At 39.5% G+C, this 27,872-nt stretch overlaps 1 protein-coding gene across 3 annotated transcripts; it reads right to left on the bottom strand.

Annotated features, from left to right (window-relative positions):
• Positions 1-27,478, bottom strand: AADAT (aminoadipate aminotransferase). 3 transcript variants are annotated; one of them, XM_079773111.1, is made up of 14 exons: positions 27,399-27,478; positions 26,852-27,126; positions 26,046-26,214; positions 23,988-24,120; positions 21,433-21,507; positions 16,393-16,602; positions 14,558-14,623; positions 10,410-10,492; positions 9,844-9,940; positions 7,133-7,194; positions 6,824-6,888; positions 5,245-5,351; positions 1,970-2,071; positions 1-510 (listed from the first exon to the last, which is right to left on the bottom strand). In XM_079773111.1, exons 2-14 carry the CDS (start codon positions 26,916-26,918, stop codon positions 469-471), a joined length of 1,278 nt encoding a protein of 425 aa, XP_079629237.1. In that variant the 5' UTR covers positions 26,919-27,126; positions 27,399-27,478; the 3' UTR covers positions 1-468. The 3 variants fall into 3 exon arrangements, with proteins under 3 accessions (XP_079629237.1, XP_079629238.1, XP_079629239.1); XM_079773112.1 differs by having other exon boundaries at positions 27,354-27,475; XM_079773113.1 differs by having other exon boundaries at positions 26,852-26,963; positions 27,354-27,434.
• Positions 27,479-27,872: the final 394 nt, after the last annotated feature.

Raw genomic sequence — 27,872 nt, 5'->3', positions numbered from 1 at the left:
CATAATATCTGTGGTATTCTCACTGAAGTCATTTATAATGGTCAAATTCTAACAATTTTTGCAACAAGATTTTATTACATTTTCCTAAGAGATAGAAAAAGTTTACATTACATACCATTTTGGATTTGTATTTTTACATTTTCATAATAGTTTACTGCAAATGTTAATTTCAAAGAAAATTTAAGGGATATTATAAAGCAGTTACAAAGTTCTTTACAATAAAATTCACGATAAAAATAATTTTTTTCAAGTTGAAAATTTATCAAAAGGTATACATAGATTATAAATATATTTTGGCAATATGGTGGATTTAAGGGCACTTTAAAAGTTGTCTAGTTAATGACTACAGATATGACATGTCTGATGAAAGTCAATCTGTAAGTCTTAATCAATGATCATTTCTTGCTGCTATAACATTGAAGTAATTTATTAAAAAAATCCATGAGTACTATGAAGAGTTTGATGTCCTCACAAAGATTCTTTTATAAGTTCGGCTAACCTCTGGAAGGCCTAAAATAGAAAATAGATAAGAATTAATGAAAGTAGGGTGCTATTTAGGAAAAGTTTGTCAGAATGTTAAAAATTCAAACAAAGAATATCCATCTAAGGGTGAGATAAGGCAATGAAAACCAAGTTTAACATCAATTTTATCATGGTCGGATGCCATCAATGTCATAATATATGTACATATAAGCATATCAGATTCCCAGGATTTTTATTTTGTTGTTCTTGTGGCCCTCAAGGTCACCACTTTCGATTTTCTCTACACCACATATTATTTTTTCATGCAATCTCTCACCTGCATATACTGGTACATTATATGTAGTTGAAATTGTCTAGATCTATTATATAAAAAAAATAAGCCCTTGCCGAGTGGCTCAATTAGTTGGAGCATCACCCTGTATATGTGGGTTCGATTCGGTCAGGGCACATACCTAGGTTGTGCGTTCGATCCCTGGTTGGGGCACCTACAGAGGCAGCCAATTGATGTTTTTCTCACATCAATGTTTCTCTTTCTCTCTCTATCTTTCCCTTCTTCTCTCTCTAAAAATCAATAAAAACATATCCTTGGGTGAAAATGAAACAAAAAAAATAAAACATATGAAAAGCATATTTAAGGACACGAGGAAGCAAATAAAAAGAACACACAAAGAACCAATCCATCTGCAAAGACAGGTACCAACTCATTTTGAGGTTAATGGCACCATTCAATTTATGGGTCTTCTGCTTGGATTCCCAGACATATAGTTCTGAGGAACTTGTTTCTTTGCTTCTTATTATTTTGGTTAAAGCTAGACTTTGTGATTAATTTGAGAGTATTATTCTCTTTGACTTGCTGATATTTTTTCCCTCAATGAGAGAGACTGGCCTCAATTTGCACTTTGGGCTCATGTTAATTCTATGAAGGAAGGAAAGAGATTTTTTTCATTATATATTGGTGATCAATGAACACTGTTTAGTAGGTCTGAAAACTATTCTTGAAAACAAAAAAATTAAACTCCAACTCAGTCTCTTCATTTGTCTATAGAAGTCTAGCAACAAAATAAATGTGTCTTTTTATGGTAGTTCATGACTTTTCAACTAATACTTTTTTTCCGCCCCAGAAAACCAAGACATTAAAGCATATTGTAACTCACAAAATGAACACATGCACCAAAAAACAGAATTGAGCCCTGGCCAGTGTCGCTCAATGGTTAGAGTGTTGGCCCATGCACTGAAGGGTCACAGGTTCAATTCCTGGCCAAGGGTATGTAACTGGGTTGCAGGTTCGATCCCTGGCCCCATTGGGGCACATGTGGGAGACAACAAATAGATGTATCAATGTTGCCTTCTCTCTCTCCCCCATCCTCTCTCCCTCCCTTTCTTCTCTCTCTAAAAAATCAATGGAAAAAATACCCTCAAGTGAGGATTAACAACAATAAAATAGAATTGATATCTAGTGTTACGCTGAAGAGAATACTGTACTTACTACATCCATTTGTTCTGGAGAAGCCAAAGAGAAGGATGCTCTAAAGTAAGGGCTAGGAGCTGAGCTGTCAATGTAGAAAGCATTTCCAGGAACCATTAATATCTAAGAGAGTTTATGGAAAATAAGCGACATACCATTAAAGAAAAACTGAAAGAAAATATAGGTAAATCAAATCTCAGAATGGGGAAGGACTTTTTAAAATTAAAGACAATTAAATCACAAGGAAAAAATAATTTTATGTAAAAATCCTGTATATCATACAATAAACAAAAATAAACACAGAGAAACTGGAAAAATGTTTACAATAAATATGGCAAATGCGACATCTTCTCCACATATAAAGAATGCACAGAGCCCTGGCTAGTTTGGATCAGTATTTAGAGCATCGGCCTGTGGACCAAAGGGTCATGGGTTCGATTCCCAGTCAAGGGCACATCGTACCTCAGTTGCAGGCTGGATCCCTGGCCCTGGTCAGGGTGCATGAGGAGGCAACCAATTAATGTGTCTCTCTCATGTCGATGTTTCTCTCTCTCTCTCCCTCACTTCCTCCCTCCCCTCCACTCTGCCTGAAAATCAATGGAAAAAATATCCTTTGGTGAAGATTAAAAAAAAAAAAAAAAGAAAAGAAAGAAAGCACAGAAACAGAAGAAAAACACTAGAATTCTAATTTTTATGGGCAAAGGGCAACTTACAAAAGAAATAGAAACAGTAACAACCATGAATAAATGTTTAACCTAACTAGAAAACTAAGTTCCAACAACGAGATACCATTTTTAAGTTATCAAATTTGGAAGTGACTTTTAAGCTGGAATCTGAAAGATAGGTAGGTGTTGGCCAAACAAAAAGTAGGGGAAGAATATTTTAGGGAGATGATACAAAGTGTAAAGGCCCCGAGAGGGGAAGAAAAGAACTGAAAGAAGGTAAAAAAATTAATATATAAAGCAAAGGAATAAAAATGTTGAGTAAGTGTGTCAAGATGCAGTGGCGAGAACCACTGTGGTTCTTGATGACCACTGTGGCAGACAGCTCCCTGTGGCAAAGTACATTTCCTCTGCCTCCTGGGCAACAATGTATTCTACTGGTATTCCCCAGGCTCTTTCTAATTATATGTGGACACATGATTGAATCCTAGTCAATGGGTGTGAAGTTATGTGTGCTACGTCTAGGCCTGATCCATAAAATTCTTCCCCTGTGTGATCCACCATGCTCTTTCCATTTTGTAGCCATGTGGACTCTATGTGTTGGAGACTGAAGAGCAAGGAGATGGAAGGAACCAGGGTCTCTGATACACTGCTTGGAGTACAGTTGCCTAAAGATCAGTTACTTGAAAATTTTATGTGAGTCAGAAATAAACATCAATTATGTTAAATCTTTAAGATTGTTATGTAGTACAATCATGATATTCGAAAGTATTAGTAACTGCTTGTTGTTACATGGTACAAGTCTGGGCACTGTCTGCTAAGGTAAGAGGAGTAGAGAATGGAATGATTAGGGCAGTGATGGCGAACCTATGACACGCGTGTCAGCACTGACACGTGTAGCCATTTCTGATGACACGCGGTGCTGAGGCGGCCACATGCCGAGGATGAAACATTTGCTGCTCCTGAGGATGAAACATTTGCGAAACAATGTTTTTTCCTCAAAGTGACACACTACCCGAGTTATACTCAGTTTTTTGGCGAAGTTTGACACACCAAGCTCAAAAAGGTTGCCCATCACTGGATTAGGGGCACTCTGGGGAAGAGATTTCAAGGCAGAAGATAGGTTTTTGTGTCCTTATTAACAATAAAATGAAAATAATTTTTCCCAATTTAGCCGAAAAGTTTTGGGATGTGCTAGAAGCAAATTGCTGTAAGAGAAGGAGGGAGTGGTAAAAGTCTCTCTGCAAGATGACCAAAGTCTGAGCTAAGGCAGTGGTGATAAAGTTGGAGATTATTTAGAAAAATAAAGGTACAGGCAACAGGATATATGGAATAAATGAAGAGGCCTGAAAAAAAGTGCAATAAAATATGAAGTCAATATTCTTAGCATGTAGGATACATACAAATAGCCACTTATCAAATGTTCTTAAAGATAATGGCATTGATAGAAAACCAAAGAGAATATAAAATTGATTTGTTATACTAAAATGTATTTTTTAAAAATAAACCAGTTAAATATTTATTAAGTACCTACTGTGTGCTGTTACTAGGATTAGAACAATGCATAAAACATGAGTCTTTCCCTCCAGTAAGACAGTTAGAATGAATGAGTGGGGCTAGCCCAGAAATCCAGCCAGTTGCCAGGTCTAACCTTTAGACTGCTTCATCTCTTATGCACCAGCAGGGCACTTTGCCACCATCAACACAATCTGTTCTTTTGTATCATTTATCCTATTGCTTCACGACAAAAAATGATACTAGAAATAGGTCTTAGTGTTTACAAAAGACTGATAAACATGGTCAGGGAATTAATTAATGGAGAAAGGATAATTTATTTGGTAAATTGGAAAGTTACACAGAAAAATACTTGGATTTCTGAGATTACTCATTGCCCCTGAATGAAATCTAAATAGCCTTATGATTTAAGTACAAAGGGAGAATTAAAAAACATAGAAGAAATCATCATGGGCTAATTTGAAGTAAAATCAGAGGACAGAAACTTTTCTGTGTAATTTAACCATGTAAAATAATTGTACTAGTGTAGCCAAAATATCAGCTATATACAGGCTCTTCAAGGAAATATACCACAAATGGTCATAAAATCTGGGTGGTGAAATTAAGCTATTTAAAATTTTTTCATTATATTTTTCTAAGTTTGCTACCGTGTATATAGTTTACTTTCATAATTGGGGGGGGGCCCTCTATTTTAAATACTAATGGCTAATACCTATTGAGCATTTACTAGTCTAAGTGCTTTATATATATTTACTAAATTATCATAACAACCTTATGAGGGAGAAAGTCTCATTATTACTAAAACTCAGGGAGGGTAACTTACCCAAAGCCACACATCCAGTCAAGGGTGGAACTGGGATTCAAACCCAAGGAGTTTGGCTCCAGGGCCTGTGCTCTTAGCCATTAAACCAACCAGTAGCTGAGCTCAATGACTATATTTCCATTAATTTTGACCAGAATAATAATTATGTAACCCCAGAATCTATTATGATTTTAATAATGAGATATCTGATATTAAAATATTATGAGTTGGGGTGGTAGGCAATGATAAACATCTCCATTTTTATTTAAGTAAGAAATTACATTAAAGAAACAGTATAACTATTTCTGCCTTTTTACCTCTTTCTTAATGGCTTTTTCTTCAACCAGTTTTTTTACATCAGAAATGCCCTTAATTTTAAACCATACAAACATCCCAGCAGTAGGAGCATGCCATTCTGCCAAACCTATAAATAGAAGAAGGTAATAAATATCTGCTGAAGCTATATTTGATATCACATATCATTTAATGACATAATTGCAATGACTATAAACTAGTATTTCCATAAAAGTTCCTTCAGTGGTAGCATTTAAAAAATATAATTTTATGAGTCCTGAAGATTGATGGTCTGAGTTTTATTTCAAAAAGTGAGTAAGCCCTGGTCAGGTAGCTCAGTTGGTTAGAGCGTCATCCAGATGCTCCGGGGTTGCAGGTTTGAGCCCCTGACTGGGCACAACCAATACTCAGCCAGTGAGTGCATAAATAAGAGGACCAAAAAATTGATGTTTCTCGCTCTCTCTCTCTCTCAAAAAAAAAAAAAAAAAAGTGAGTGAGAAAGGGGGTGAAGGCAGGGAGGGAGAATCGTGTGTACCTATTTACAATTTTAGTCAGACTTAGGGTGGCACAAGAAGTCTAGTGTCTATGTCTACTTCCTTTAGTTAGAACCATACCTGAGCCAAATATGACTCTTTCAATTTTAGAAGAGGATTCTTCAGCTCTTTCTAGATTCTTCCAGTGTTTCAATAAATGCTATTATTTATGTAATAGTTTATAAGTCCCATGGATTAAAGTTTTTATCAGAACGTAATTAATTATGAAAAGAAGTACTTAAAATCAGGAATTCCAGTTGCATTTGTAGGCTTTATGCTTCATTGAGTATTAGGATAGAGAAACCAAGAAGGAAGGATAATTATTTTGACTTTAATTATTATCTTTTTGTTGTTGTTAATTAAAACCTTTTCTTCAGCTCTACTGTACAAAATGGTAGAATAGTACTCTTTATCAAAAAATAATTATATTTTTATCAATACTTCATAGGAAATAAAGTATGACAGTATTAAGGAATTGATATATTTTGCTTACTATTATTCATACCAGAGGTATTTTTCACGATATAATTAAAGCCATGAAATTCATTTTACTTTCTTATTTTTAATAGAAAATTAAACCCACCCTGCAATCAAATTAGCAATAGAGAGTATTAGATAAATGAGGTTAGTGATTAAAAGGCAAATCATTTGTAATGAGAAATCCTCTGTAGACTGTATTAGTATTTTGTCTTTAGATAATCTAGTTAGAAAAAGAGTATGTTGTTTGTTTCACAATTCCTCTTATATTTAGAGGAAAATTTTGAAATAACTCTAAACATTTTTGAGTATAGATGTTATTTAGCTTGAACTAACTTATTGCTGGTTGATTATTAGACTAATTGGTCTTTTTTTTAAAGGACAAATTCTTTGCAGCAGATAGGTAGAAATGGGTCAGGGTTTGCAAACTGTTCCTTCTGAGATTGTTTATAGGGTAATATTTTCTCTAACAAGAATACTCCTGGACTCTTGTTTCTTTCCCCGGGATTATTAACAATACCATGCAGTGTTTATCACCCACTTATATAGGTACTGCTGTTTATCGAAGGACGGGGGTATATGTTCTACTCACCACTTAACCACTTGTCTGCAGCTGTCAGTAATGCATCCTTTTGCTTCCTGTAGTAATCAATAACCCTAGATGAAGAAAACAGTGAAAAACATGTGTTTAGTACATTGACTGCAGAAACTAAGAGGCTCTATAAGAATCCACTTTCTATCTTGATGAAAATGAATGCCACATAAGGAAATAGAGCATATTTATTTGACTTGTCTGGTGGTAAACTTTTTACCACTATGTTTTTCCCTTTATTGTGGAATAATTAAAAATTATAAGGAAGAGTCCATTTCTATGTGAAAAATGGGACCTGAAATACCGTACCTCTCTATGTGAGCCAGGAAGCCCTCTTCTCCCCACTGGTGCAGAAGCTGTGATACCATGAGCTGAAAGAGGTAGGACAATAACAGGTGTCATGCTTCATCCTCTACAATGTGTTTTCTGCCAGTCACTCTTGAGTATAGGTAAACCACCATAAGAAAACAGAACAAGCTGGCCCAAGCTTTAGTCAGTCAGTGATTTAGAATAAATGTTAATAACAAAGACGAGGATAATAAAATGACAAATATTTATATAGAACTTGCTGTGCCAGAAACTATTGTAATGCATTAAAATATTTTAGCGAACTTAATCTTGTAATAACCTCATTAGGCAGGTTATTATTTCTATTTTACTGATGGGAAAATGAGGCACAAGGGTTGTTAACTTTCCTGAGGTCACAACAGCTCATCACAGAGCCTGGATTCGAGTCAGAGGACCCAGCTCCAGATCCATGCCATTAATTACCACACTGCACTTCCTCTCTAAATATAAAAAACACATGGTAATTGTAATATATAAAATTACATAATATATTTGGAGATTTTCTATCTAAAATGGAAGTTCTAAATATCATGAATGGATAATGAAGTTTTGTTAGTAACAAATACCAAATACCAAAGAGAGAGAGAGAGAGAGAGAGAGAGAGAGAGAGAGAGAGAGAGATTCCCAAACATGATAAAGTACTTTATGGAATGTAAAATATCAAACAAACATCCTATTCTACATAAATTCTTCTATGCAATTAGGTAGCAATTCTATCCTTAACATCTAATTCTATGGTTGCATTAGGAATGGAGCCAATAATTAATCAAAGCTTGTGAGGAAATTTACACATTCTCTAAAATTAACTTTTTAAAAACTAAAGTACATACCAACCAGTGTCTTTAGGACAGGTTAGCACATGTACAGTGAAGGCAATGAGTCATTAGACAGGTTTGCAATTCTTGTTCTCATTATAAATTTTAATACAAAGAAGCCCAAATTATATTATTGCATCAAGCCCAGTTCCATTAAAATCTGTGAAGTTCAACAGATTTTATGGAGTTCCTAGGCTGGATGTGAGGGACAGCAGAGGAATAAGATAGCCCAACTCTCATGGAGTTTAGTCTATGCCACAAAATAACACCAGATTAATTTGATTCTCATCCTATATAATAATAGACAAATATGCAAATTGACCATACCTCCAACACACCCAAAAGCCACACCCACAAACCATGCCCACCATCCAATCAGAGCGAGTATGCAAATTAACCCAAACCAAGATGGCTACAGCCACAGAGAGCAAGGTTTCCTAGGTAACAGAGGAAGCCAAGCTTTCCTCTGGCCCTTGCCAGGCCTAAGCCTCCACTCAAGCTACAAAGTTTCAATTATAGAAGGTAAACAAATTCAAACAAATGGCGGCAGAATGGAGCTTGAGAGAGCAGGCCAGGGTTGCCGCCAGCAACAGGGGAAGCAAAGCTTTCTGCACACCCTGGCTGGGCCCACCCGCTTAAGGCAACAAAGTTTCAATTATAACCCCAACTCAAATGGCTGCCGGCCTCCGAGGGAGCCCCAGGCTTGGCTCCGCTCCAGGCTACAAAGTTTCAATTGTAGAAGGAAAATAAATTCCAGATACCAGGGCCTCTGCTTGGGTTGCCAGGGGGTGTGGCCGGCCTGCAAACCACCACAGGCCCCTCGCTCAGGCCGCCCCACACCCCAAGAGAACCCCCACCTGATCCGGGATGCCCTTCAGGGCAAACCAGCTGGCCCCCACCCCTGTACCAGGCCTCTATCCTATCTAATAAAAGAGTAATATGCAGATTGATCATCACTGCAACACACAATATAGCTGCCCCCATGTGGTCAAAGATCCTGCCCCCATGTGGACACAATATGGCCACCACAAGATGGCCAGCAGGAGAGGGCAGTTGGGAGGCACCCGGCCTGCAAGGGATGGCAGTTGAGAGGGACCAAGCCTGCAAGGGAGGGCAGTTGGAGGTGATCAACCCTGCAGGAGAGGGCAGTTAGGGGTGACCAGGCCGGCAGAGGAGGTAAGTTGGGGTCAACCAGGCTGGCAGCAGAGTGGTTAGGGGGTGATCAGGCTGGCAGGCAGAAGCGGTTAGGGGCAATCAGGAAGGCAGGCAGGCAAGCAGTTGGGAGACAGCAGTCCTGGATTGTGAGAGGGATGTTCGACTGCCCGTTTAGGCCCGATCCCACCGGTGGGATTGGGCCTAAACGGGCAGTCGGACATCCCTCGAGGGGTCCCAGATTGGAGAGGGTACAGGCTGGGCTGAGGGACAACCCCCCTCCGTGCACGAATTTCGTGCACCAGGCCTCTAGTCTATAATAATAAAAGTGTAATATGCTAATTAGACCGGATGTCCTTCCAGACGTCCTTCTGTCCTGGACGAAGCTGGGGCTGCGAGGGAAGCCCGGTTCCCAGGTGCCTGCCTGTGGCCGGAGGTAAACCCAGGTCCCGGGTGCCAGAGGGAAGCCGGTGCCAGGGGAAGGAAGGCCTATTCTTGCACAAATTTTGTACATCAGGCCTCTAGTTTGTTTATAAGAGTAAATGCCTACAGTTCCAGGTTTGCTGACTCAGTACATACTGGAACTAGAGATTCAATATCCGTGATTTCCCTGTCTGGCACCTTAACTCAGTCTTACTTGTCAAGATCTATTTTCTATTCTTATCTAATTAATTTTTTTTTTTCTGTTTCCTAAATTGTCCTTACCTGTGTAAAAGTACTGGTATGCAATGTTGAGACTTGTGTGTGTAAAACAACTCTCTCTATCAAGGGTTTTGGTCCAGTTATAAACCCTATTCTCAACCTGCCCAAAAAAAGAAAAAGAGAGAAAAGGTACAATACCACTGTATTAACAATGAATCCATGTCATTTTCATGATTTCATTAGGAAGAGAGCTGTGGCCTGGGGGCAAATGAACCTAGACAATGAAAACATCCTGATAAAATTAACTGCTTCTTATTTAAAATTCAAGTGTACATTTAAAACATAATGCAAGTCTGACTAAGCATTTCTAAATGTGCTCTTTCATATATGAAACCCCAAACCTGACCAGTTCCTCTACAACTTCCGATGAATGCCCAGGTTCCTTTGACGACTGGAGATGGATAGAGAAAGAAAAGGCCTATATTCATATTAATAATTTAACTGGTGTTTTAAGGCAAGTAGAATGCAAGCATCTTAAATGAGAATTGCTTGGACAGAAAGCTACTGAGGCACAGTTTCTATCTTGGTTAGATCCAGTCTGAAGTTAGAGACACTGAGGACAGCCTTACCCAGAGGACAGAACTTTGGAGAAAGAGTCCGCTCTGATGACACGCCCATCAACGTCCATGGAAAGAAACGTTGGTGCCCAGGGCTTGACATGGAAAAGATAAACACTGTTGGTCTGAGAACTCTGTTAGTGACTATGTAATTCCTTCATGTAGAGACTGGAAAGGACATGGATTCAAATAACAGTAGCACAACCATCTTTTCCATTACCTTTATCCAAACCCTTTAAAATGGAATAAAAACAGAGATGCGTGTTCTTTTATTAGAATCTGCCTGTCTTCATGACTTTTCTGCCAAAAACGCACACACAAGGTTTTACTCATTTGCTCAAGATCCATTATTATGAATTTGCCCCAAGGGTTGAAGTCCAAGATGAATAGATTTAGAGGAAGAAAAAAATATGGGCCTTGCTGAGAACCAAGATTCTGAAATCCTATAAGGTCCCCATGATGCCCTGCTGGCCTGATTGTTGGAATAAAATACATCTGAATAAAAAAAGAAAAACTAGTTTGGATAAGATATAAGCAGAGGGGACCAGCAGCATTCAGGATTGTTTATAGAAAGAATGCTGCCTCTTAGAATTAGAAAGTTACAAAGATGAGAGCAAAGCTGAGAAATATAGTCAACATGAAATACTGATTTCAGTATTTACTTAAGAAGTAGATGCACAAGAAAAGGGGGCATGATCATGTTGAGAGTGGGATGGAGGTTGGCAGACATGATATTCATTCAGGCAATACATACAGGAAAATCAAGAGTTTTTCTTTTCTGTAGATTTAAAGAAGGAACCAAGTCCAGGTATATGTTCTCTACAGTGCTGAGAGCAACTAAAGATAGTGTTTGATTTTGAAAAATCAGGCATTGGAATCATGTGTCACTACTATGTCCATGAGGAAAGAATGATTATAGAAAATGACATACATATAGAGTGGGAAGGAAACTTAAAAACCTATTCTTTTGCAGGTACTATCCAGGACTTTCATGACAGGACTGGCAAAAGTGTCCTGCTGCCAGTAACACATTATTTATGTCCATAATGGACATCACTCATTGAGCACAACCTTTCTCTTTCAGCTTGAACATCCTTCCAAATCCTTCTCAGATATCATGCCAGTCAACTACTATCAAGAGACTGTAGTTGATACATCACATAAACAAATTGAGAGAAAAAAATCACATAGCCATATCAATTGATGCAGAAAAAGCATTGGACAAAATCTAACACCCTTTCTTGATAAAAACTCTCAGCAAAGTGGGAATAGAAGAGTCATACCTCAACATAATAAAAGCCTTATCTGACAAACCTACAGCCAACATCATACTCAATGGACAAAAACTAAAACCATTTCACCTAAGAACAGGAACAAGACAGGGATGCCCACTTTCACCACTTCCAGTGACATAGTACTGGAAGTGCTAGCCATAGCAATTAGACAACAAGAAGAAATAAAAGGTATCCAAATTGGAAAAGAAGTAAAATTGTCATTATTTGCAGATGACATGATACTGTACATAGAAAAACCCCAAAGACTCCATCAAAAATTTACTAGACTTAATAAATGAATTCGGCAATGTAGTAGGATACAAAATTAACATCAAGAAATCTATGGCATTTTTATATACCAATAGTGAACTTATGGAAAGAGAGATTTAAAAAGAATCCCATCTACCATTGTACCAAAAAAATTAAGATACCTAGGAATACACTTAACTAAGGAGGTAAAAGCCCCGTACTCAGAAAACTACAGTACACTGAAAAAAGAGGTAGAGGAAGACATAAACAGATGGAAGAGCATACCATGTTCATGGATTGGTAGAATCAACATCATTAAAATGTCCATACTACCCAAAGCAATCTATAGATTCAATGCACTCCCCATTAAAATACTAATGGCACATTTCACAGACCTAGAACAAACTCTCCAAAAATTCATCTGGACTAAAAAAAGACGCTGAATAGTTGCAACAATCTTGAGAAAGAAGAACAAAGTAGAATGGATCTCAATACCAGATATCAAGCTGTATTACAAAGCCACTGTTCTCAAAACTGCCTGGTACTTGCATAAGAACAGACACATAGACCAATGGAATAGAATAGAGAACCCAGAAATCGACCCAAACCACTATGCTCAATTAATATTTGACAAAGGAGGCAAGAGCCTACAAAGGAGTCAAGACAGTCTCTTCAATAAATGGTGTTGGGAAAATTGGACAGATACATGCAAAAAATGAAACTAGACCACCAACTTACACCATATGCAAAAATAAACTCAAAATGGACAAAGGACTTAAACGTAAGATGGGAAACCATAAAAATCGTAGAGGAATCCACAGGCAGCAAAATCTCAGACATATCCCGAAGCAATATCTTCACTGATACAGCTCCTAGGGCAATGGAAACTAAAGAGAAAATAAACAAATGGGACTACATCAAAATAAAAAGCTTCTGCACAGCAAAAATAAAAAAATAAAAAAAATCATTAACAAAACAACAAGAAAGCCCACTGCATGAGAGAACATATTTGCCAATGTTATCTCCGATAAGGTTTAATCTCCAACATGTACAGGGAACTCATACAACTTAACAAAAAGAAGATAAACAACCCAATCAAAAAATGGGCTATGGACTTAAATAGATACTTTTCGAAAGAGGACATAAGGAAGGCCAAGAGACATATGAAAATATGCTCAAAGTCACTAATCATCTGAAAGATGCAAATCAAAACGACAATGAGGTACCATCTCACACCTCAGAATGTCTATCATCAACAAATCAACAAATGACAAGTGCTGGTGAGGATTCAGAGAAAAAGGAACCCTCGTGTACTGCTGGTGGGAATGCAGACTGGTGCAGTCACTGTGGAGAACAGAATGGAACTAAAAATGGAACTCTCATTTGACCGAGTGGTCCCACTTCTAGGAATATATCCTAAGAAACTAGAAACACCAGTCAGAAAGGATATATACACCCCTATGTTCATAGCAGCACAATTTACACTAGCTAAGATTTGGAAACAGCCTAAATGCCCATCAGCAGATGAGTGGATTAAAAAACTGTTGTACATCTACACAATGGAATACTATGCTGTTGTAAAAAGGAAGGACCTCCTACCATTTGCAACAGCATGGATGGACCTGGAGAGCATTATGCTGGGTGAAATAAGCCAGTCAGAGAAAGATAAATATCACATGATCTCACTCATTTATGGAATATAATGAACAACATAAACTGATGAACAAAAACAGATCCAGAGACAGAGAAGCATCGATCAGACCGTCAAACCTCAGAGGGAAGGTAGGGGAAGGTGGGGGTGAGGGGCAGAGATCAATCAAAGGACTTGTATGCATGCATATAAGCCTAACCAATGGACACAGACACCAGGGGGTGAAGGCATGAGTGAGGGGGGGGATGTGGGGGGATAAGGACACATATGTAATGCCTTAATCAATAAAGAAAATAAAAAGAGACTACTAGTAGTTGAGGCCTAGCTGGTATCTTCAGTGGTTAGAGCATTGGTCCTAACTGAAGGGTCATGGGTTTGATTCCCAGTCAAGGGCACATACTTGGGTTGAAGGCTCGATCCCTGGCCTTTGGGGGTGCAAGTGTGGAAAGCAATTACTCAATGCATCTCTCTCATGTCGATGTTCCTCTCTCTCTTCTCCTTCCTCCCTGCCACTCCCTGTAGGAATCAATGAAGAAAATATCCTCGGATGAGGAGTAACCAGGGAGGGAGGGAGGGAGGGAGGGAGGGAGAGAGAGAGAGAGAGAGAGAGAGAGAGAGAGAGACTGTAGCTGATACCCAAGAGGAAACCCACTTTAGATCCCTGGTACGATGATTAAGGAACTATGCACTAGGATCTGGAGTTCAAGACCATTAGCCCTAACTTTCTCCAAATGTATGGTAGAGAGAGCCAGATACTATTTTTAAGGTAAGTAATTTCTGGAAAGAGCTGTAATACAAGAAATGAAAAGTACTAATCCCATAGTAAAACTAAAAGACTATAAAAGTTGAAGTGGTAGCAAATTAACAATCCTGTTTTAAAATTCCAATGTAAACGTGGATTAGCAGCCAGGTTAAACTCAAAGGCAGGGCAATAACTTACAACAATTTATCTTTTAATTGTGAAACAACTTCACATTGTTACTTACCTTGTTGAACTGGAGAAAATAGTAAGGATCATCTTCTATTATGAGAAAATCATATTTTCTTGCAAGCTAAAAAAAAGGTTAAAATAATACAATTATTTCTTAAGAGCTATCTAAAATTAAAAGTATTTTGGAATCATAATTTTTTGTACTCATTCATTCAAGAAGCTATTGAGTGCCCATTGCCTAGACAATGAAGATAAAGAGATAAAGCTCCAAAAGCTCTTGTTCTCATGGAACTTACATTCTAATGGGAAAGACAGAAGATACATAAGCCAATGGATCATGAACAGAAGAAATACTGGATGGGGGACTTAAAGGCTAGGTGGAACATTAAACAGGGTGATGAGAGAGAGAGAGAGAGAGAGAGAGAGAGAGAGAGAGAGAGAGAGAGAGAGAGAGAGAGAGAAAGAGAGAGAGAGAGAGAGAGAGAGAGAGAGAGAGAGCGAGAGCCAGTTGTGCAATTATCAAGGAAGAAGCTTATAGACTGAGGGATGAGCTAGAGCAGAGACCCTTGGGTGAGACAAAAATTTGGCATAGTAGAGAGAAGGCCAGTGGGCTGCAACAATGATGGTAAGAGCCTGAGAATAGCTGACCAGGTCACCTAGCTTTTGGATTTTATGTTAAATGCAAGGGGAAGCCACTGGAGGCCTGTAAACAGGAGGACCATGAGACTGGCTTTTCATTTACATTTCAGCAGGGGAGGGACATGAGTGGCTGCTGAGTGAAGAATGGTTAGAGGTCAAGAGTGGAGGGCAGTGGGGGTGAGGAAACATCCCAGTAGACCAGCAAGGGAAGAAGTTGGTGTCTGAGAAGATCGTGAGAGCAGTGGTAGTGGAGGGAAACGGATGGATTTGGATAAATACGTAGTCAGTAGAGTCCACAGAATGGATTGAATGTAGTGGGTGTGGGGAGGAGAGGGGGAAAAAAGAGGAATAAAAGACAATGGATCATATGGCACAGTGTATGGAGATGAAGAATGGGAGGGGTTGTGAATGAGAGGTTTGGGGTGTGGCTGGCCAAAATCAAGAGCTCTGTGTGGCTATGTTAGGTTGGAAATGCTCATTAGACATTTACATGGGATGCTGGATACAGAAGTTGGATAGAGAAGTCTGGAGTTTAGGCAGCTCCATCATAGAATGCAACTTACAGACACAGAACTGGATGAGTGTTGGAGCCAGGAGTGCATGAAAAATAAGAATACAGTAAAAGGAATTGTTTGAAATCTTTCTTATGTTTCCACTATAATGATTAAATTCTATATTACTTTAACATAGGGTTGGTACTTATTTTGAGAAACGATTTGTAGTGAAAGGCTAGGGATCATAGTCAGGTACATAAAAAAGACTTTACAGAAAGACATATTGGCTTGATACTTTAAAAAAATGTTTATGGTGAAAAGCTTAGGCATTGTTGTCAGGTCCCTAAAATAGACTATAAAAGGCATATGCCTCTTATTTTCAAAGAATTTCTTTGTAAATTGAAATGACAATGAGCAATAAAGAAAAGAGACACGTTGGAAATACAAATATAAAATAATGAAAATCAAATAGTGGGGTCAAATATTAAATAACCTCATAGAATTTAACATCAGACCAAGAATGCTATTTCTTTTTATGAAAATATCAAAGGGAAAGAAAAATCTCAGAGTTAACAAAGGATGTAGTATATTCTTTTGTTTAAATTTATTAGGATTCTTGGCATAGATGACTTCCTCTTATTAAAAATTATCTCCCTTGAAAGCAAGAGGCAAATAAGAAAGGAAACTTGCATAGTACTCTTCTAAAAGGTCAAAAAGAAACAGGAACATAGCCACATAACACATTCTTTTAAAATACCTCATAGATTTCTTTTTTGCGGTTACTTGTTAATGAGTTTCCAGTAGGATTGTCGCCATTTGGGACAGTATAAAGAAATTTGGGGGTGTTTTTCTCGGGGTTCTTTGAATCTTCTGGTTTCCATTTGGAAAGTATTTCTTTGAGGGAGTCTGGAATAATCCCATATTCATCACTGGAAACATTAATCATGTTGCAGCCCAGTGGCCGCAGCTGTTGAGCACATAGAAAAAAAAAAAAAAAGAAAGCCCAAGATTCAGATCTGATTACAAAATGTGCCATTGATTCTTCTCATAACTAAGAATGTTACCCTTGATGCCCTTGAACATATAACCTGCCGTCGGCTCTACCGCCACAGGGTTTAGGTTGTATATTCTAATTCTATTGTTGCTCTGGGATAGATTCCATTACTGTTCAAGAATATCCCCTGTCAATTTCCAGAGTAAGGATCCTACTTCCTTGCTCATGTATGTCAGGCGTGGCCATGTGTCTTGCTCTGGCCAATAAATTGTGGGCAGAAGTGATGTGTGTTCCTTCCAAGCAGAAACTTCAAAATCCAGCTTGTGGTTCTCTATTTCTCTTTTCCCGCTGCTGTAAGACTCACAGTGTTCCAGAAAGAGATTACTTCTGTCAGCCTGGGGCTTGAGAAAAAGACGGCATGGACCACAGCTCCAGTTGCCTTGCAGTGGACATGTAGTGGGGGAGAGAGTAAGTCTTTGTAGCTGTAAGCCATCGAGACATTGGGATCATTTGTTCCACAGCACAACCTAGCCTCTTCTGGTTGAATTATCATGATACATATAATTAGAACTGGTTCATAAGGTAAGTGTTTATTAATAATTTTTTTCACAGAGCACATTAATGCCATAAAGCATCTGTTATGCAAATATATAAAATAGGTATGAGCAGAGGTGATATTCAAAGTGTTTAATAAGTGGTGTAGCAATGGGTACATCAGATACATCTGAAGGCTATAAGGGATCCTAGAGGCTCCCTGCCATTCCAGCATTAATTCTGTGTAATGGGAGTTCAGGGTGTCTTAGGAGAAGAGCCAGGAAAGCCAGCGGGAGTCCAGGGTAGCAGCTTACCAAGGAGTGTGGAAGTATTTCAATATTTTGCCAATGGCTAATGCTGAACTGACAAGTAGTGGCCTTGCTTATAGACATGAGTTTATAAAAATTTATGGACTATTATTCATGGATGAAAACACACATTTAAAAAATCAAATTAAGAAATAACAATAATTGAGTGAGGTTCTCAGAAAAAGTTTTCAAAGAATAAGCTAACACTCTTTTAGGCAGTCAAATGTAGAATTGTGTACTAAGTGTGGATAATCCAGATGCTACTTATGCCAAATTTAAATGTTTTTTGATGGAAGGAGACTAGAATTTGGATGGTGAGCACACAATGCAATATACAGATGGTGTATTATAGGATTGTACACTTGAAACTTCTATGTCATTAAGCAATGTCACCCAAATAATTGTAATAAAAATAAAATAAAAGGTCTTCGCTTTCAAATGCACACATACCATGAATAACACAGATCACTATTGGTCCATGAAATAAACAGATATTGCTTATTAGCATATATCCTCATAGCTTGGCACATGGTTTCTGTCTGGGTATATGAAAATATTTTACATGTGTGTACCCATGCTGTTTATGTAGAAATGAGTTGTATATTTGTAGGCATTATGTAATCTTAAGTGTTAGGAGTTTAGAGAAATAGTTAATGATTACTGTCAAATCATTAAGAAAAAGCAATTATTTTACTTTAGTTTTTTTTTTAACTGTGGTAAAATCTATATAACAAAAATTTGACTGTTATAAAATGTTTAATTCAGTGGCATTAATTATATTTACAATGTGTGCACCCACCATCACTATCAATTTCTAAAACCTTTTCATCACCTTGAACAGAAACTCTGTACCCATTCAGCAGTAACTCCCCATTCTTCCCTCCCCCAGGCCCAGGCTACTACTAATCCACTTCTGTCTCTATGAATTTATCTATTCTAGATATTTTATACAATATTTGTCCTGTGTCTGGCTTCTTTCAGTTGGCATAATGTTTTCAAGGTTATCCATGTTGCAGCATGTGTCAGAACTTTGTTCCTTTTATAGCTGAATAATATTCCATTGTATACACATACTACGTTTTGTTTATTTATACACACGTTGACACACACTTGGGTTGCTCCCATCTTTTGGCTACTGTAGCGAATGTTTGTGTTTCTGTTTGAGTCCCAGTTTTCAATTTTTTTGGATATATACTAGAAGTGGAATTGGTAAATCACATGATGGTTGTATGTTTAAAATTTTGAGGAACTGAAAAATTGTTTTACACAGTGGCCGCACCATTTTACATTTTCACTAACAATGTACCAGGATTTCAATTTCTCCACATATTTACCAATACTTACTATATTCCATTCAAAAATAAAAGCCATCCTGGTATGAAATAGTATCTCCTTGTGGTTTTGATTTTCGTTTCTCTAATGACTAATGATGTTGAGTGTTTTTTCATGTGCTTCCTGGCCATTGGTATATCTTCTTTGGAGAAATGTCTATTCAAGTCTTTGTCTATTTTGAAATTCATTTGTCTTTTGTTGTTGAGTTATAGGAGGTCTTTATATATTCTGCATATTAAGCCTTTATCAGATATATGATTTGCAAATATTTTCTCCCATTCTTTAGGCTGTCTTTCTGCTTTATTCATAATGTCCTTTGATGCTTCAGTCTTAATTTTTTTATGAAGCCCAGTTATCTATTTATTTTTATTGTTGCTTGTGTTTTTATTGTCATATCTAAGAATTTAGTGCCAAATTCAAGGTCAAGATTTGCCCTTATGTTTTCTTCTAAGAGTTTATAGTTTTTAGCTCTTACATTTAGGTCTTCGATCCATTTTGAGTTAAAATTTTATATGGTGTGAGGTAAGGGTCCACTTTCTTTCTTTTGCATGTGGAAATCCAGTTGTTCCATTACAATTTGTTGGAGACTTCTTTTCCTATTTAATGGATTTGGTACCTTTGTCAAAATCAATTGGCCACAGATGTATGGATTTATTTCTGGGTTCTCAATTCTACTCCATTGAAATATATGTCTATCCTTACACCAGTACCATACTGTTTTGATTACTGAAATGGGCAAGTGTGAAGCCTCCAACTATGTTCTTCTTTTTCAGGATTCTTATGGCCTCTTTCAATCCCATGTGAATTTGAGGATTGGCTTTTCTATATCTACAAAAATGCTATTAGCATTTTGATAGGGATTGCATTGAATCTGTAGATCACTTTGGCAGTATTGGCATCTTAATAATATTAAGTCTTCCAACCCATAAATAGGTGATGTATTTTATTCTTTTGGATGTTATTATAAATTTAAAATGTTTTTAAATTTTCTTTTCAGATTGTTCTCTGGGAAAGGAATTTTTATAAAATCAATTATTATTATTATTTGTTAATCCTCACCTGAGGATATTTTTCCATTGATTTTTTAGAGGGAGGGAAAGGGAAGGGAAGAGGCAGAGAGAAACATTGATGTGAGAGCGACTCATAAATTGGTTTGCCTCCCACATGCACCCTGGCTAGGGATCGAGCCTACAACTGAGATATGTGCTCTTGACCGGAATCCAACCCATGACCCTTCAGTTCACAGGCTGATGCTCTACCCACCGAGCCAAAGCAGCTAGAGCTATAATATCAATTTGATTTCTACTTAGGAATGTTGAGAAAATATGCCTTTCATGAAGACTAGCTAATTGCTTTATATATTTATTTTTGTAAAGATAATATTAAATTTGAATAAAAGAGAGAATCAATGAAATATGAATCAATAGAGCATAAAGATAATCTCATTCAACTCCCCTATTTTAGGCAAGTATTACTTTTGCAACATTTGTGTTCGGTGGCAATCAAGAATAACTGAGCACCTGAAGTGATGGGAAGTCAGGTAAGGCTGTCAGGTAAGGCTCAGGGAGTCAGGTAAGGCTGATGGTTAGAAAGTTGCTATACTGAGTTGAAATTGTTTCCCTGTAGTTTCCAGCCTTTGATTCAGTTTTCCCAACTTAAGGACATGCACAAGCAAATCTAATTCTTCTGTCACATGGCTAACTTGTATGTATTTGAGGATAATTCTCATGTTTGTTGAGTCTTCTGTTTTTGGGGAAAAAAAGCCACAGTTCCTAAAACCGATCATCATACGGTATAGTTTCCAGTTCCCTATTCACTCTGACTACTCTTCTCTGACTGCTCTAGTTTGTGTAAATATCTATCCTAAAGTATTGTGCCCCAAATGAACCTAATTCTCAGCAGTGTGTTCTGACCAGTGCACAGCAGAGCCAGATGGTCAGTTCCTCTTTCTGGTTATTATAATCCCATTAATTTATCACTGGAATGGAAAGTCTTAATTATACCATATTAGATTACAGTTATAGTAAACTGACATATAACATGATTATACTTAGGCATATGGCAATTCAAGATGGTAATGAAAAAAATAAATATTTGTAAATTAAATCACATTTCAAGTGAAATATTAAGAAAACTGGACATGATTTTGTACAACCTAATTTAAGCATGTATTCATTTATTTATTTTTATTTTTTTAAAAATATGTTTTATTGATTTTTCACAGAGAGGAAGAGAGAGGGATAGAGCGCTAGAAACATCGATGATAGAGAAACATCGATCAGCTGCCTCCTGCACAACCCCTACTGGGGATGTGCCCGCAACCAAGGTACATGCCCTTGACCGGAATCGAACCCGGGACCTTTCAGTCCGCAGGCCGACGCTCTATCCACTGAGCCAAACCGGTTTCGGCAAAGCATGTATTCATTTAAATTTGGTAAGAAGAAATGTATAAAGTGGAGGGTATATTTAAATAGTTAATATAGTTTGCGTATGTCATTTATGATTCTCCTGTTTGTAGGTGAAAGACATTATTTTATTTCTCAGTGGACAGGTCATTCTAATGGTGCAATGGTTTTTTTCTCATTTATTATAAGAAAGAGAGCTGCCTTTTGTAGAAATATATACTCACAGCTTGAAGTGTTCCTGAGTAAACAGGTTCATTTAGGAGGATATTATCTCCACGATTAATGATCATTTCAAACACCTAACAAAAGAAAAATAGGTTGGCTTGCATAGTATTGTTTTCATTCTTAGAACCCCTTCCCTCCACCACCCACCCCCCATTTTAGTTTTAATTCATTAGGATTAAAGAGTAGGAGTTGGCAAATATTCTGTAAAGTGTCAAGAGAATACATACTTTGTGGGCCATAGTGTCCCTGTGGTAACTACTTTTCTCCATCTCCGTAGTGAGCAAGAGCCACAGACAATATGTAAACCAGTGAGTGTGGCTAAGCTCCAATAAAACTCTATTTACAAAATCAGATGAAGGCTGGATTTGCCTCTCAAGCCATAGTAGCCAACCTCTGTTCTAGGTTTAGATGAAAAATAACAACTGGTTTGTCTCCCAAAATTCATTTTATCCTTTTATTCCTTCTTTGAAAATGTATTAATATTTACCATAAGCCAGTCCTGTATAAGGTCTGATGATAGAATGATGAACATAATGACATAGTTTTTACCATCATAGAGGTACTAGTCCAGGAAAGCTAGACACTAATTAAATAATTACTCAAATAAATGTATATTTAAAAGTGATGAATGCTATTAAGTACAGGTGTGTAATGTTATAAGAGCTCATCATAGGAGGACTTGGGCATTGAGGAAACTCAGGGCGTTCAGAGAGGGTTTCCCTGAAGAAGTGATGAGTTGGGGTAGGGGTGACAATAGGTACATTTTGAGAAACTGAAGCAGAGTGTAAAGAGGAGAGTGGAATGAGATGAGACAAAAGTGGGCAGAAACCATACCATGCAGGCACTATGCCAAGTGAGGCCAGTAAGAATTTTAAGTAGAGTGTGGAAAGGGGGAATCACATGGTCAGATCTGCTTTTTGAGATCATTCTGGCTATAATAACAGGATCAAAGAGGAATGGAATACATGTAGAGAGTTTGGGAAGGTTTTATGATTATTTGGGACAGATATGAGTAGTCTGAACTAGGGTAATGACTGGATTTAGAGAGGAAAACTGAGAGGTATTTTGGAAGTCAAAACCAACAGAACATAATATGGACTACAGGGACACAAGGAAGAGGAGGTGTCAAGAATGACTCCTAGATCGTTGGCAATGGAACTAGATAGATGGTGGGAGTGGTGCCATTCACTGAAAAGCAGACCCAAAAAGTTGTCCATGTCTGAGGAGTGTGTTTTGGTTTGAGGTGTCTTCAAAACATTTTGTGATGATGTCAGGTGGACATACACAAATGGACTTGAAAGGAGCTTGGAAGTTACTAGCATATGATTGATCACATGGGTGTGAATGGAAGTACCAAGAGATGGTGAACCGATGAAGGGAAGCAGAGGTTCCAGGCCCGAGCCTTGGGGAACTCCAATAAATAATAGCTGTGTAGAGGCCACTGCCACGGAGGCAGGCAGGTGGGCCGGCAGAGAGCTGTTCCATGCGGTGCTGAGAGCACTAGAGGAGGAGAGCGGTTCAAAACGATGGGGAGGTCAACAGGGTTCAAGGATATTTAGAGGTCAAGTAAGACAAGGGTTGAGAAATCTTAGGAGATTTTGCAGTCAGTATGCTGCATACTGACATCAATAGAGCCAGACAATAGATCTTTCCAGCCTAATCAAAGGGGTCTATTATGACTAAATCTTACATAAACCACAGGATAATCCTTTCTTGCCTTGTATTGTTCACAATCCCCAGTTCAAGCCTCTCCTTTCTATCGTGTTAACAACCTACATCTCTTTTTAAAAAGAGAAATATAACTTTTTTTTTATTGATTTCAGAGAGGAAGGGAGAGGGAGAGATAGAAACATCAATGATGAGAGAGAATCATTGATCGGTTGCCTCCTGCATGCCCCACACTGGGGATTGAGCATGCAACCCAAGCATGTGCCTTGACTGGGAATTGAACTCAGACCTCCAGTTCATAGGTCAATGCTGAACCACTGAGCCATGCTGGCCGGGTGATAAACACTGCCTTTATAATTATTCAAATTGTGTGCTTACATTTTTTGGGGGGACACCCTATAGACCTAAAGAAGCACAGCCAGGAGGAAGACAAGATACAAGCAGTGGTGAGCACAGATAATTTGTGTAAGCAGACATGCAAAGGCATCAAATTTCACCTGAGGAGTATCAGGATATGCCCTCTAAAGAATTTAAAAATTATATTGAAATCTCATAACTAAAATAACAGAGAACAAAATGTAACCCAAATCTTTGAGCCAGGTAAAATTAAGAAATGATCACTAATGCTTTTGGTAAGAGTTGAGACCTCCTTTAAATGGGAACCTGTTTGAATGACTCCTAGCTCTGAGTCACTGACCATATCTTCTATGTGTAAGAAAAATCAGGTTGGTGGATGTCTTTAAGTTCCCTGTTTATAATTCTAGGTAAAGACAAGAAGACTACCAGAAATTCACAAAACATGATCCTCTTGCTTGTCAGTGAGAGATGACTGTATTCATGGAAATCCTTGATTTTTAATGTGTGGTACCTTTCCTTTCAGACTTACCTTACAAAGACCTTCTTGGCTGCCAGATGTGACACATATATCCATTTGTCCTTGACTGGATGGATAATGGAGGGTGGGAGGATTATGCAATTTTACTTGTAACTGTTTTAGCCAGGACAACAGCTCTGGGATTCTAAAGCATAAAATGATTTTAAAATTTATAAAAGTAAATGTCATAATATAGGTAGAGAGGAATTAAATGGTAGCTATATATTAGGTACTTTATACACTCAATTTCAAAATCCTCAAACACTTGTTGCCAATATTAATATTCCCTATTTCAAAGATAAGGTAATAGATGTAGAGATTTAAAAATTCACATAAAGTCAGTCAGCTGATATTTGAATTTACATCTTTCTTAGTCTAAAAACCTATAATCTTTATTTTACAATAGAGCAAACACTTAATAATTGATTCTTTGTTCTACTCAGGAAAATTTCTATAAGCTACTTAGAAATTTAGGCCCCAAAAGTTCTTTGTATCATGGAAGGAAAGGCCTATGTATATATTACACATTTATCCTATACTAGAAGCCCGTTGCACAAAGTTTCGTGCAATAGACTTTTCCTTCACCTGGCTGCCGGCAACAGTTTTCCGCCAGCAGCAGTTTTCCTCTGGCCACCCGCTGATCAGAGCGCCTCCCGCCAGCGTGATCGGCTACCCCGAGAGGAACTCCGATAGGGGAGGCGCTCTGATCGGCGGGTGGCCAGAGGAAAACTGGTGCTGGCGGAAAACTGCTGCCAGCAGCCACACAATGGGCCACCCCGAGTTCCGCCCCCCGTGCCTCCAGCCGGCCCAATCGTGGGTGTAGCGGAGTGATGAAATTTGCATATTACCTTTTTATTATGTAGGATAATAAAAGGCCAATATGCAAATTAACCAAACGGAGGAATGACCGGTCACTATGATGCACACTGACCACCAGAGGGCAGACGCTCTATGCAGGAGCTGCCCCCTGGTGGTCAGTGCACTCCCACAGGGGGAGCATCACTCAGCCAGAAGCCCTGAGCCGGCTCACAGCTGGCGAGCGCAGTGGCGGTGGCGGAAGCCTCTCTGGCCTCTGCGGCAGCACTAAGGATGTCTGACTGACGGCTTACGACATCCCCCGAGGGTTCCCAGACTGCGCGAGGGTGCAGGCCAGGCTAAGGGACCCCAGTGCATGAATTTCATGCACCGGGCCTCTATCTATATAAAAGCCTAAGCGACCTAACGACCAGTCGCTATGATGCACACTGACCACCAGGGGACAGACAACACACAGGATAGGGCTCCCTCCTGTCTGGAACAGGCTGCAGGGATCAGATTCCCTCCTGTGTGGATAGGCCTCAGGGATCAGGCCAAAACTGGCTATCCAACATCCCCCGCGGGGTCCCGGATTGCGAGAGGGCACAGGCCAGGCCCAGGGATCCCTAGTAATTTATATATATAGGGTGTCCCCAAAGAGGCATACACACACTTTGAAAAATTATGAAGGCAGTGTTCATTAAAATACATTTCATTTTCAAAATTGAGCTATCAGATTTTTAAAGTATGTATACATTTTTGAGGATACTCTGTATAAAACCTATATTACATCACAATATAGTTTTCCATCACAGGAACTCTATAAATTATTAGAGGATCAGCTAAGGAAAATCTTAAGGTATGTGTGTTAGCTTGCCTTTAAGAATTAAAGACATTTGAACTGAGGGCAATGTGTTTGCATAGCTGCGAAGGGAACAAACTTCTTAGAAAATTGCCCAGCACTTAAAATTGCTGCTTCCTGGACCATCCTTTTCCTCCCTTCGTCACCTCTCTCTCTCTCTCTCTCTTTTCAGTCTCAGGTCAATGTAGTACTTTCTTCCAGAAGCCTTTGGACTCGCCCAGGCCTGTAAGGGTGAGAAGTCACCGAGGAGCATTCAATATCCTGTTGCTTTTCATTCTTCTTTGAAAACTCTTCCCCAAACCTTCCTAACTGTTGAACACTCCAGTTAAGAAAAAAGACAAGTCACTTTATCAGTGGCCTTTAGAATATTGCTCATGAAAATGAGCCAACAGAATGGTATTATTTATAGTTACCCAGCACTTTCCGAATACTGAAGGGCTCTCTTCATGATCTGTTCATCAAACTGGATGGTCTTCCCATTGTCTATGGTGATAGCAGCGGCCTTAAAAGGGAACGTGTTTGGATTTGGTGATCCAGTAGCCAAGGAGATGACAGATTTCGGTGCCCTGTTCTGTATCTCAGCTGCAATAAACATGGAAGAGAAGAAAAACTTTCACGGAAAACATTCCTAGTTCAGTATGTTGCATTACACTCAATAACACTGTCCAGTTAAACAATTTCTAGTGATAGGATGCTGATCTAAAATAGACATAAAATAACTTTGCCTGGACCTACATCACCGGTGGCGGAGCTAAGGAATGGAGGTGTCCAACTAAGAAGGCAGAGTGATCGGGGTTATCTAGATAAGCAAAGAGCCACAGTAGCCGAAAACCCTGCTCCATTTAGCCCCTACCTGTCTGTCTGGCTTCGTGGCTCACCCCTTTCTCTCCAATTGACCAGGCCTTCCCCACTCTGCACGCGGCTGCACACTGTGTCTAACCCCTTCAGGTCCCGGGAAGAGCCTTTTTAGACAGCACATCCTCTCTCTTACACGGCCAAGTCCCGCAACAGCCTGTTCTCGCTGCTGCTGCTGCTGCTACTTCTCTGCCTTCAGTTCTAAACCCAGTGCATGTTTGCACACAGAGCCTGACTCACAGTGAGCTTTCACTGTTGAATGAATGCAACCAAACGGTGACTGTAGGCACCACCCACAGGGGCTCCGCGAGCCCCCGCACCTCCACCCGCACCCCGGGGGGAGGGATGCTGCCCCAGCACTCACTATAGACGCGGATGGGAGAAGGCCTTCTGGCTGCGCTCCTCGCGGTGATGAACCGTGCGTAATTCATGTCTCCGATTCCCCAGCACCAAGCACCTTCTTCAGGGGTTGCAGACTAGAACAACCGAACAGCTGCCTCAAGGGCTGCCTCTTCGATCTTGAAAAAGACACCTGGTTGACCCCCAGGCTCAGTCCCGGTCCTGGAGCGCAGGGCTGGCAGAGCGCCTCTGAAACTCCCGGGCTGGAGGCGGCGCTGCGAGCCTGGGTTCTGCTCTGGCCTGGGGCGGGAGGCAAGATTAGCAAAGTCCACCCGCCGAGGACCGGTCCACTCCCTCTCGCGATCCCGCACCCCACGTGCTGCGGCCTCAGCGGAGGCCGAGGCCGCGCCCCCTCCCGCCCCGCGCCGCAGCCTATAGCTGGCGGGCCGCGTGCACCGCCCCGCCTGGGTCATGGCCCTCGGTGCACTGGGCTGGGGGCGAGGGCGCGCTGCGAGGCGCCTGCAGACCTGGGCGAGTGCCTGAATCAATTCAAAGCGAGTAGGACTCTTGACCTTGCGGCTGGGAATCGCTGCTAGGAAGCGTCCCAGTAGGCAAACGCAACCGGCTGGCGATCCTGCGGCAGGGCTCCAAGGAGGGGGGCCCGGAAGTCCCCCGATCCTGATCCGTGAGTACCATCTGGCGGCTGCTGTGGTCCATTGCAGGCAGCGGGCTCCCTGAACTGCATTCAGCCTGGCGTTTGCTGCGCTGCGCAGCTTTTCTGCGCTGGTGGTGACCTGGCTGGTCTCTGACCACTGTTGTGTAAAATACGGTCCTTTTTAAACAAAAACAAAACACAACACAACGATAGGCACTATTCTGGGAAGTCAACGGGGAGCAGATGCTTCCCAGTGTCACCTTCTCCAAGAGCTGAGCATTTTAGAGTGAGGGTGGAATGTTGGTAACAATTTTGGAAGAATCACTCTGAGGGTCTCCTCAAGTTTTAGAGTGTCTCTCCCCCTTGGGTTTTTGACCATTCATATGGCCTT

The sequence above is a fragment of the Cnephaeus nilssonii genome (genome assembly GCF_951640355.1).
Source record: "Cnephaeus nilssonii genome assembly, chromosome: 5".
Classification (NCBI taxonomy): Eukaryota; Metazoa; Chordata; class Mammalia; order Chiroptera; family Vespertilionidae; genus Cnephaeus; species Cnephaeus nilssonii.
This window is presented reverse-complemented; position numbering and strand designations above follow the sequence as displayed.

Bases quoted from the DNA above. Each gene is read 5' to 3' on its own strand.
- AADAT (XM_079773111.1), bottom strand. From the start codon at position 26,918: ATGAATTACGCACGGTTCATCACCGCGAGGAGCGCAGCCAGAAGGCCT. The intron at 24,121-26,045 runs GTAACTATAAAT...TTTATGCTTTAG, and splicing joins CAGTATTCGGAAAGTGCTGG to AATCCCAGAGCTGTTGTCCT. The intron at 16,603-21,432 runs GTGAGTATATAT...TGTGCTCAACAG, and splicing joins ACTCAGGAACACTTCAAGCT to CTGCGGCCACTGGGCTGCAA.